The sequence below is a fragment of the Macrotis lagotis genome, chromosome X (assembly GCF_037893015.1).
Source record: "Macrotis lagotis isolate mMagLag1 chromosome X, bilby.v1.9.chrom.fasta, whole genome shotgun sequence".
Classification (NCBI taxonomy): domain Eukaryota; kingdom Metazoa; phylum Chordata; class Mammalia; order Peramelemorphia; family Peramelidae; genus Macrotis; species Macrotis lagotis.
Window position 1 is genome coordinate 239,616,237 of NC_133666.1, and position 12,784 is coordinate 239,629,020.

Genomic DNA, 12,784 nt, shown 5'->3' on the forward strand with positions numbered 1-12,784 from the left:
ATAGGGCTTGGAATATGATATTCTGGAAGGCAAAAGATCTTGATTTACAACTGAGAATCAACTACCCAGCAAAACTGAACATCCTCTTTCAGGGGAAAAGATGGACTTTCAATGAAACAGGGGACTTTCAAACTTTCCTATTGAAACAATCAGAGGGGCAGCTAGATGGCACAGTGAATAGAGCACCAGCCTTGGAGTCAGGAGTACCTGGGTTCAAATCCAACCTCAGACACTTAATAATTGCCTAGCTGTGTGGCCTTGGGCAAGCCACTTAGCCCTGTTCATTGCCTTGAAAAATCTAAAACAAACAAACAAACAAACAATCAGAGCTGAACAGAAAGTTTGATCTCCAAGTACAGGACTCAGGTGAAACATAGAGAGAAAGACTAAATATGAGGAACTTAATGATGTTGAACTGTTTTTGTTCCTGCATGGGAAGAAGATACTGATAACTCATATGAACTTTCTTATTTATAAGAGCAGATAGAAGGAGCATATATAGATAAGGTGCAGGAAGGAACTGAATATAATGGTATAATATAGTAAAAAGATGGAGTCTGGTTGATAACGGAAAGTACTCAGAGGAAGAGAAATGAGAGGATGGAAGGAGCTAAGATATTTCACATAAGACTCAAGAAAAAGCTTTTTTCAATGGAGTGGAATGGGGGAAGGCAAAGGGAAATGAGTGAGCATTCATTCTCATCAGAAATGGCTCAGAGAGTAAATAATATACACACTTAATAGAGTATAGAAATCTATCTTACCCAGAGGTAAAAATAAGAGGAAAGGAATGAGAGAAAGGGGACGGGGGGTGGTGTGCAGATGATAGAAGAAAGGGAAAATTGTAGGACAGAGTAGTCAGATACAGTACATTTTTGAGGAAGAGCAGGGTAAAAGGAGAGAGAGAATAGAACAAATGGGGTTGGGGAGGAATACGATGGAAGTAAATACAGCTAGCAATAGCAACTATAGGAAAAACCATTGAAGCAACTTCTCTGATGGACTTATGATAGAGTTCTATCCATCCCAAAGATAGAGCTGATGGTGTCTGACTAAAGCACAGTTTTTTTCCTCCCACTTTATTTTTCTTGAGTTATCTCTTTCTTTGGGGGGGAGGGTGATTATGTTTATTTTTACAAGACTATCATAGGAGACAGCTAGGTGGCACAGTGGATAGAGCACCAGCCCTGGAGTCAGGAGTACCTGAGTTCAAATCCGGCTTCAGACACTTAATAATTACCTAGCTGTGTGGCCTTGGGCAAGCCACTTAACCCCATTGCCTTGCAAAACAAAACAAAACAAGGCTATTATAGTGATGTGAAAAAATAAATAAAGTTTGTCTTCAAAAAAATAAATTTAAAGGTATTGAAAATTTCAAAAAAATGAAGAAATTGCTGCTCTTGTCATTGACAATGGCTCTGGCATGTGCAAAACTGGCTTTGCTAGGGATGATGCTCCTTGGGCTGTGTACCCCTCCACTGTTGGATGCTCAAGACACCAGGGTGTCATGGTGGGAATGGGGCAGAAAAATAGTTATGTTGGTGAAGAGGCCCAGAGCAAAAGAGGTATACTGATTCTGAAATATCTCATTAAAAATGGCACTCTTATCAACTGGGATTGTTACCAACCGGGATGACATGGAGAAAATCTGGCATCCTACCTTCTACAATGAGCTTCATGTAGTCCCTTAGGAATACCCTGTTCTGCTTAAAGAAGCTCCTTTAAACCCTAAGGCAAACAAAGAGAAGATGACACAGATCATGTGTGAGACCTTCAAAACCCCAGTCTTGTATGTTGCTATTCAGACTATATTGTCTCTTTTTGCCTCTGATCATATCACTGGTATTGTCATGAAATCTGGTGATAGTGTCACTCACACTGTGCCCATCTACAAAGGTTATGTCCTTCCCCATGCCATCCTCCATCTAGATTTGGCTGGCTGTGATCTGACAGACTACCTCATGAAGATACTGACAGAAAGAGGGTACAGCTTCACTACCACAACTGAGAGGTAAATTGTATGTGACACCAAAGAGAAGCTGTGCTATGTTGCCCTGGACTTTGAGCAGGAGATGACCACTATTGCTTCATCCTCTTCACTGGAGAAGAGCTATGAGTTGCCTGGTGGCTAGGTTCAGTTGTCTAGAGGCTCTCTTCCAGTCATCCTTCCTGGGTATGGAATCCTGTGGCATTCATGAGACCACTTTCAGTTCTATCATGAAATATGATGTTGATATCCAAAAGGATCTATATGCCAATACAGTATTATCTGGTGGTACTACCATGTACCCTGGTATTGCTGAAAAAAGATAGAAAGAAATCACAGCCCTGGCACCTAGCACAATGAGAATTAAGATCATTGCTCCCCAAATGTAAGTATTCTTTTTTTTATTTATGGTTCAATTCTGGTTTCTCTCTCCACCTGTCAACAGATGTAAATCAACAAGCAGGAATATGATGAATCCTTCCATTGTACATCACAAATGCTTCCAAATGAACTGTTAGCAGATTGCATAGTATTTGTGGCATGAGTGGCCCTGGCAAATTTACACTTCATGCTAGTCTCAAGAAACTGAAATAAGCCTTCTTTGAAAAGAAATTTGTCCTTGGGGAAGTTTGTATCTGATATTAAACAAATATCAACACTTTTAGATTGTTGAACCTATTATTCAAGTTAACAATTGTTCTCTTGGAGTTCATTTTTGCATACCTTGTACATATCTTATATCTAAATCCTGATACGGGTCACATCATTTTGACAGGTAAGGCTAAGAGTTAACTTCTATAGAGAACTGACCTGATAATATGGCAATAGAGTATCTGGCTGATTGACAACTCAACAGCTGTACAGTTCAGTTCTATAAAGCACAGGATATCTAAAGGTCAGATTTCCAGCATCTAAAAGAGCTGAATTGCAGAATTTCTGTCCTGGACTGGCACAGAGTTTATTAAATGTGTGTTACATCTTGCTACCATCCTAGCAGGAATACATATTGAATTCAAGTCTTAGGAACCAGTTTTTTTTTCTCCTTAACCCACTGTTTTCCCCCAGTGTCATGGTACTAAGTTACTCAACCTTGATTTGCAAAAAAAAGTTTGCATATATACCTGTAAATTTGTGCATCTAGGTAATTTATGTAAGATTTTTGTACATTGCCTTAAATGTTCTCACATGACTGTAGAACACCAAAATTTGATAAGGCATTCTAAAAGTTGAGAATTGTAATGCCCAACATGTCATTGTATAAGAAAAATAAAAGTACTGCAAGTAAACCAATCCTCACAACTCTGTGAGGTAGAAGCTATTATTAGTTTCATTTTACAACTAAGAAAACTGAGGCAGGTGGTAATCAAGTGACAAGTTTGATAACCAAATGTGATAGTCAATGACAGGTTCATGATAAATGTTGTGACTGTGGTAGTGAAATCAACATTTCTGGGATAACCTTGATCTAAAAAAGAGGGATGGTAAGGAATTAATACCAAGTTATTTGAAGACTTCTAAGATAAACTGATAATAAGCATAATTTTAACCCTGTTGAACATTTTTGTGATCACTGATTTTATCTGTGTGAATATTTCCTCTATCAGTGGAAATGAAAAGTTCTCCATACCATCTCTTCCTGTTTAATTCTTATCACATTCTCCTAAAAATCCTCCACTGAGGCTCTAGCTTACAGGCTAAATAAAGTCCTTCCTCTTACTCTGTTAGTACTGAGGATATTCACAGGCTGTTCATTATTTCTTATATAATGTCATTTATCTCATGTATCTAGTTAATAAAATTAACTGACATTTAAATAAAACTTTAAAGTTTACAAAGGGATTTGTTTACTTCCCTATCTCAGTTGAACAGCTTTTACAGATGAGAAAACAGTTTCAGAGAATTGGAGTGGTTTGTCCAAGGCTCACACAGCTAGTTGTAAAAGAAAAAAATGTGTTTGGAGTAAGGAAACATCTGTTTTTTTAAACCCACCTCTGACATATACATAAGCATGAACAAGGCAGTTTTTGTTTTTGAGGCAACTCAGTGTTGTCATAGAGCAGAGAGCTCAAGACTTGGATTTAGAAAAACCTGAGTTCAAGTACTACATCCAGATATTGATTAGTTGTGGGACCCTGGGCAAGTCATTTAGCCTGTTTGCCTAGGTTTCCCTATCTGTAAAATGAAGAAAACAGTAGTACACATCTCAGGGCTGTTGTGAGGATCAAAAGTTTACATATGTTTAGTAATTTGCAATACCTTAAAATCACTATTATGACTATGAGGTATTATTATTATTATAATACTAAAAACATCATAAATATTAGGTATTATTACTATACTAAAAGCAGCATAATAAATGCTAGATATTATTATTATCATTATTATTATTATACTGAAAGCACCATTATAAATACTAAGCTTTCTCATCAGTAAAATGGAGATAATAATAAACATAGTGCCTACTTCAAAGGATTGTTACAAAAGAATCAAATGAGATTATAGGGCAAGTGCTTTGTAAACCATAAAAAAATCACCTGCACTTCAGTCATAATTTTTATTATGTATGTCATAAATTGCTGGAACACTATAGCCTGTTCCTACCTACTTTGTGTCATTCCATGGGCCTTTGTATTATTTCCCATTTTAATTCTTTTGAGATCCTTCTGTTCTCTGAATGACAGTCATGTAACATCACTGGGAAAGTTGTATTTGGTATTATCAAGATGTCCATTCCCAGCAACAATGATAGCATGGTTGATCAGATAAAGCTCTTTTATCCTCATCACGGATCTTTATGAGAAACACACAAACACACACACACACACACACACACACACACACACACAGACAGAGACAGAGAGAGAGAGACAGAGAGAGACAGAGAGACAGAGAGACAGAGAGACAGAGAGAAATGTCCCAAAAATCTTTAGGATAATTTTAAGCTACTAAACTGCACTATGATTTTAGAACACTCTGTAATATAAATACATATAGTAACAATGATCATAATAATAGCTAATATTTAGATAGCACTTACTATGTGCCAGGTGCTTTATAATCATTAATTTATTTGATCCTAAGAACAAGACTAGAAGGGAGAGGCTGTTATTAGCTCCATTTTACAGATGAGTGAACTGAGAGAAGCAGAGGTGAGGTGACTCACTATCATATAGTTAGCAAATGTCTGAGGTCACATTTGAACTCAGGTCTTTCTGACTTCAGGATTGGTACACTGTCTATATATTTAATATAGGTATTTAATATTATATGTGATATGTCATATATGTATTAAATACATACATCTACTTATATGTTCCTGCTTTCTGGCTTCATATGTATATTTGGCAGGTTTTTGAGCAAAGTTATCTAGAAAGTACCTCTTTATAATATATATTTGATAAATAGCTCTAAAATGAGTCTACTTCTATAGAAAATAACTTATTCAAAGCCTTTTTTGTTGTTCAGTCATTTCAGTTATGTTTGACTCTTCAGGGCCACATTTGGGATTTTGTTGGCAAAGATATTGGCGTGGTTAGGTTTAAGTGGCTTTCTCAGGGTCATACAACTCATAGGTATCTGAGCCCAGATTTGAACTCAGGAACATGAGTCTTCCTGACTCCAGGTCTGTCACTTGTTCCACTGTGCTACCTAGCTGCCCTGGGCAAGTCTTAGAGTTTTTCTCTTTTTAATAAAATATAGCTCTTCCCATTAAAATATAAAGACTAAGATTAAAAAGTTTATATGGAATAATATTTTAAGGTTGAAGATCTTGAAAAAAATCATTATATATTCTTGAGACTTGTAATTTTATTTTGTTGTGACCTGAACACATTTACATTTATTTTTAAACTCTATATTTCAGTACTTTGTTTTAAAATTTTGTCAGGCATGTCTAGTTCAATAATTATGCCTATCATAATTATATATGTTTTCAGTTTTATTTTTGCTAGTTAACTTTAGCACCATATTGTCTGATAGGTTTCAGTGCCCCATTGTATTTTTCTGTCTGTTGATATGTCACCTTGGCCTTCTTAAATTTCATTGTTCATTCCCTTCTCTGAATCAAATTTCTCTTTGACATGAAAAATGTCTCTTTTAACCTCATGGATAACTGGGGGGAAGCTAATATTTCTAATATTAACAAATCAAATGCTACTCTTCCTCTAAAAAAATAATCTTTTCAATGATGCTTAGTGGACTATAAGTTCAATATGATGGGTAACTAAAATAATTGTGATTAAGAACATTAATTAAATATCTTAAAAGGTCACAGATTCCAGGAATAGGAAGGTGATAATCCCATTATACTCAGACCCTGTTTGAAGTATTTTATTTTTCCCAAGTGCCATAATTTAAAGAGGACAATGATGAATAGTAGAGTGTCTAATGGAGAGCAATCAAGATAACTGGGTTCTTGAAGTTTGGGATAAAGCACTCAATCTGTTTAGCCTAAAGAAAAGAAAACTTTGCCCTTGGGAGCAGGGCAGGGAGACATAATAGATGTCTTAAAAGTTGAAGGTTATGAGAACAAGAGGTCTTAAGTATTCTGTTTGGTCATGGAGAGCAGAACCAGGGAGCAAAGAAGTTAATCTATACCTGATATTAGGAACAATTTCTAACAACGAAAGCTGGAAAAAAATGAACTGCTGAAAGGAGTAGTAGCAATGTCCCCCTCCCTCAAAAGTCTTCAAGCAGATAACTACTTTTTTGGTCTGTTGTATAAGCTGTACTAGATGGTCCCTTCCAACTCTCAGATTTTGTTATTTGATGAACCTGAATTGATTAAATGAGTTTAATGCAGAAATATATATATATATATATATATATATATATATATATATATATATATATATATACATATATACACAAATAAGGCTGATACAATCCTATAAGAAGATACATTGCTAGTTTTAAGGTTAGGAAAAACTGGGTTTAAAAACCACCTTTGAATGAGGTCCAGCCAGTAATACCATAGAAGCCAAACCAAAACAACAGAAGCATAGTGCTTGATAAATCCCAAAATTTGGGGGATAACTTAAGAAAAGGTAGGAAGAGTATGCTGACTATGAAAAATAGATAGTAGTCTAGTTTGATTGAAGGAAACAATGTGAAGTAGGTCTAGAAATATTGGAGCCATATTGAGAAGGGGTTCATAATGAAAGTGTTTATATTTTTTCCTGGAGTAAATAGAGGAGCAACTGAAGATTTTTGCACAGGGAAGTGAGAGAGCCTCAGGAATTTTAACTGTTGTACAGAGGATGGAATTAGGAGACCACAGGTAATCAATGATTTGGAATTTCAACTAGAATTTAGGCAACCTGAATAGGGAAAAAAGTGAAAGAAGTAAATCCAGCAGGATTTGCCACCTTGCTGGATATGAAGGCGGAAGAAGAAAATAAAGTAAAAAATTACTAAGAAGCTAAACATATAGGTAACTAATAGAGATAAGGAGTGAGGAGTTATTTACATAAGGTGATAACTAAAACCATGTAAACCAAAACCATGAAAACAGATAAGGTAACCAAGTACAAGTATTCAGAAAAAAAGAGAAGAGTTACAAGGACAGAACTCAGGGAGACAGCCATGTTTATGTGATGGGAGGAGGATGAGATATTGGCAAAAGAGACAGAGAATGTTCAAGAGGAATAAGAGGAGCCAAATTCAAGAGGAAGTTTGGTGTCATCAATAAAGCAATGGATTTAGAATGAAATGAACTTAAGTTCAAATACTGACTCAAATGTTAACTATGTGAACTGGGGCAAGTATCTCCATTTTCTCATTTGAAAATGGAGATGATGGGCTAGATGGTCTCTCAAGCTCTAAAGCTCCAAATCTAGAGTCCTCTGATGGTTAATACACACAAACCAAGAGGAAAGAGAATGTCACAAAGATGTGGTCCACAATGCCAAATGCTACAGAAAGTTCAAAAAGGATGAAGACCAAAAAAGTGCCACTGGATTAGAGATGAGGAATTCATGAGTGATCTTTTAGAAAAATTTTTTCCAACAGAATAATGAGGGCGGACAGCAAGGAGTTCAGAAGTGAATGGGTAGTAAAATATGGATAAGTGTTGACTATTCTTACAAGTTTGCCAATGAAATAGAAAGGAGAGAGAAAAGATCAAGAGAATAGCAGGATTACTTGTATTTTGCATCTAATTCTCTAAGGTGCCAAGAAGATGACAATGTACATTAGTAGAGAAGTTTCCTTCCTATGAGTTTGTTGTTCAATCATTTCAATAATGTCTGAGTCTTCATGATCTCATTTGGAGTTTTCGTGGCAAAGATATTGGCATGGTTTGCCATTTCCTTCAACTCATTTGACATGTTGAGAAAATTGAGGCAAAGAGGGTGAAATAACTCGCACAGATAGTAAGTGTCTTCCTAACTTCAAGGTCAGTTACCACCTAGATGCCTCAGTGAAATTATAGGATCAGTTGGATTTTTGGTTTTCTTTACTTCTAATGAAACAATAGGAAATTTGTAAGTCAGTTATACTACTGAAAACCAAGTAAATCTTAGCATTTAGCTTTTGTCACCACAAAATAATCATTACAAAAGTGACTTTTCTATGAATTCCACTTTTTTAAAAATGAAGAAATAGAACAGAGTAATGGTTAGGGCCATTCGGCCAAATGAAGCATTACCTCTTGCTTTAGCTGAAGAAGTTGTTTTCTAGCAGTCGTGGCCATCTTGGCACAGGAACAAGGTTGTCCTTCAGGATGGTTACAGATGCAAGCACCAAGTACTGCCAGCTGTGAATTCAAAAGTGCCCAGTCTCTTAATGTGATACATGGTACACCATTTTCAGTCAAATTTAAAGCACCAAAAGAACCATGCACAAGATTCCACGATGTTAGGAAGAATTAACAACTAGGGAACAAAATTTTATTCACTTAGAATATAATAAAATCAAATCTATCTTTGATCTTTTCAATATTAATATCTTCAAATACTGAAATCAACTTCCTATGCTTAAATATCTTCAGAAGGACTGTGGTCTAATTTGTGTTTTCAAGCTTCAACTTTGTACCTTTTAATTTCTACTTTGTCTTACAAACTTAGGTTACTCTATTGGTTTTTCTCTACTGCTCAAACTGTCTATCTTGACTACTATCAGGAATGTATACTAAAGTAACTATCAACTAATTTTAAATATTTACCTATGTAAAACATAACTGACCACAAAATTTCAATTATATAATACATCTTAAATATGAATAGAAAAGATTTCTGGCTTTAGTAGTTATGCTAAAATAATGTGTCCCCTTCATTAAGAGATAACTATACTTTGTTTTCTTTCTCATCAGATCCACTTCAGCAATTGTGAAGGGCCCTAGGCACTTGATACAGTTGACCATTGAATAGCCTCCTTCTCTATATAAGGATTATTAAGATATCACTTTTTTAGTTTTCTCTTATATCTACTTTGTTTCATTTTTCTTATTGTTATTTCTTAACCATTCAAATCATGTCATCCTCCTCTTCTAAGTTCTACATGTTCTCATATATTGAGGATGAGATAATAGAGAATTATCATATTACTTATGTGTGTCTATTACATAATCACATATAGAAATTGTTGTTCTTCATTTTTGAAGAGGATCAATAACATTATAGAATATGTGAAGCATGCATACATAACCACCAGTCACATGTGTCTCAACACATATGCATGATTGTATGTGTAACCATGTGAGTGGATAAATAGACAGGTAGATAGACAGACATCTCATAATCCCATTATCCTTTTAGCTTTTTTTTTAGGTTTTTTTTTTTTTTTGCAAGGCAAATGGGGGTTAAGTGGTTTTCCCAAGGCCACACAGCTAGGTAATTATTAAGTGTCTGAGACTGGATTTGAACCCAGGTCCTCCTGATTCCAGGGCCAGTGCTTTGTTCACTGCACCACCTAGCTGCCCCTCTTTTAGCTTTCTTAACAAAAACTCTATGCCACAAAACACACTCAACATTTTTGTTAAGAATGCATGTCACATGGGACAGCTAGGTGGCGTGGTGGATAGAGCACTGGCCCTGGAGTCAGGAGGACCTGAGTTCAAATCCAGTCTCAGACACTTAATAATTACCTAACCATGTGACCTTGGTCAATTCACTTAACCCTACTATCTTGCAAAAAAAAAAAAGGATGCACATCATGTATAGTAACTTTTGACTTGGATATTTGCAGTTTGGCCTGATACTCCAATCATGGCGCTGTAACAACTGTAAGAAGACTGCAACACAGCAACAGTGAACCATTTGCCCAACATAAACAAGGTTGTTCTCTCATCCTTAGTTCAAAGAGACTAAAGTCAAGTCAAGAAGCATTTAATAAGTATATAATCTGTACCAGAAACTGTATTAAAGCTAGAGATACAAAGAAAGGTAAAAAACAATCTCTGCTTTCAAAGGAGCTCACGATCTGAGGAGAACATGCAAAGACAGAAAGTGAGATTTATTCAGGATAAAACAGGTGATATGAGAGTCACTGCACTTTATTTTTAATATTATCTTATATTTTTCCTCCAAATTTCATGTAAAAACAATTTTTGGCATTTTTTTTAAATTTTTAATTTCAAATTCTCTTCTTCTTTTCCTTCCCCCCCTCATTGAGAAGGAAAACAATTTGATATAGATTATACATATGCAGCCATGCAAAACCTATTTTCACATGAGTCATGTTGTGCCACTGCACTTTTAATCTAAATGAAATAAAAATTAAAAAGGAAGTTTTTTTACTTTCTTCTCTAAATCCCATGCTTTCCAGAATTCTTACACACTTACTTCCAGACCTGTAAGTTCATCAGAGTCATCTTTAAGACACATGCTTTCCTGAACCAGTTTCTGCTGTTTTATATCAAGCATTGCAACAGTCTCCAGAAACTGCTGATTCAAAGCTAGGGAAGAGAACAGGCAAGATAAATGAGATTAGCATGTCAAAGCTATTCCACAAACTATGATTGTTTCTTAAGAGATCATATGGGGGCAGCTAGGTGGTGCAGAGGAAAGAGCACTGACCCTGGAGTCAGAAGTACCTGAGTTCAAATTCGGACTCAGAGCTGTGTGGCCTTGGGCAAGTCACTTAACTTGCTAAAAAAAAGATCATATGAATACACTAAGGCATTATTCAAGTCAACAAACCTTTACTGAAGGACTACTGTGTTGTTGTTCTTGGTATGGGAGATTTTAAAAAATGATCATAAAAACAAGTTCTCTGCCTGTCCACAGAAATTTGCAGTCTAGTTACAGAAATGAAAAAGCTGCAACAAACTATAATACAAATTTTAAGTACTAGAGGAGAGGAAAAAAAGAATGCAATGAGAGAACAGAAGAGAGGTAATTTCTAACTAGGTAAAGATTAATATAGAAGGCACCACTGGCATCATGTACTCAATGCCAAGGACTTTGGCAGGGAAAAATAGTAATGGGGGAAGAGATTCTCAGGCAAGATAAGAAGATGAACCAAGGTAGAGAGAGAAGAAAGCCCTGGTCATACCTGGGAGATGGTGAATAGTCCAGTTCAACTAGAGCATAACATGAATAAAGAGAGCAATGGGACAGGAGTTTAGAAAAGTGGTTTTAAGGACAGAGAATGGAAGAACAACTTTATATACCATGGACTTGATTCTAACAGAAAATAGAGTCATAGAAGTTTTTTGAGCAAGAGAATGATAAGGGTTTAGAAACATTATTCTGGTCATAGAATGTAGTGTGTACTATGGAGAAGGAAAATATATGGAAGCCGGAGGTAACTTGGGCAATTATAGCAATATCCCAGGGCAAGAATGAGGGTCTAGGATAGTGCCAGTTGGAATGGAAGGTGGTAGCATGGTCATGATTCATGAGGTTGAGAAAATGGGGATGCTTTGGAGGTTGACTGTATGTGGAAGACAAGTGAATTTGGCTTTATGCCAAAAAACCAACCTCATTTCTAAAAATTGGAACACTAAATAAATATATATTACTGTTGCTAGTAACAATATGAATGCATCCCAACTACCCAATCATAGAATTCACTCGTTAATGGGAATTTCTCAAATTTTTCAGGGAAAAACCCTTCAAAACACATAGAATCTTAAGTGGCTTAGAACAATTTCACCAGAGAATTTGACAATTGTGACTTGTGCCTAAAAAAAGTTATCTTATTATGTAATTTTGCTATCTCTTATATTTTACTTTTTCCTTAGGGATATGATTTCTCTCTCAACACATTCAATTTTGATCAATGTATAGCATGAAAACAATGTAAAAACTATCAGACTGCCTTTGTAGGGGGTGGGGGGAAGTGAGATAGGGGAGGGGGAAAATTGTAAAATTCATAAAACAATTAAAAATAAAATTAAAAAACTGGTGACTAAGATGCTTTTCTTTCTTTTTCAGCCTAGTAGTTTATTAGGGCTTAACAGATTTACCTACAGGTAAATATGGATAAACCTTATTTTCTCTTTTGAATTTTTATTAATAGCAGTGCTTTGTGAAAGGGTTAAAGATGACCCAAAGGATGACTTAGTTATCCACACAAGAAAAAAACAAAATTAAAAAAAAACACCATGAGAAGGATGCAGAATGCCTACTACTGTTCAGACTATGGAATGGCCTCTCAGAGAGCTCAGACATCAAAGCAAGTGTCTCAGATTCTGGAAATGAACAATGAGTAGGGTTCAGAATTGAGCAGGTAGAAGAAAGCAAACTGAATTTCCTTTGGGAAAGTTGCTAAATTCTAATTCTTCTTATGAAACATAGGTCCATTTTTTAAAACTCCATTATTAAGTGTCTCCCTCTGCAAACATCTGGGAGGAAG

The 12,784-nt window shown here is 35.7% G+C and overlaps 1 protein-coding gene across 3 annotated transcripts in view; it reads right to left on the reverse strand.

The window, feature by feature from the left end:
* CCDC125 (coiled-coil domain containing 125) overlaps nt 1-12,784 on the reverse strand; it is an 87,340-nt gene that overhangs the window by 24,259 nt on the left and 50,297 nt on the right. For all 3 annotated transcript variants that reach the window (XM_074200039.1, XM_074200037.1, XM_074200038.1), the window contains 2 exons: nt 10,768-10,880; nt 8,634-8,741 (listed from right to left, as the gene is read on the reverse strand). In XM_074200039.1, the coding sequence (XP_074056140.1) occupies nt 8,634-8,741; nt 10,768-10,880 (221 nt within the window). The remainder of the gene's footprint in view (nt 1-8,633; nt 8,742-10,767; nt 10,881-12,784) is intronic.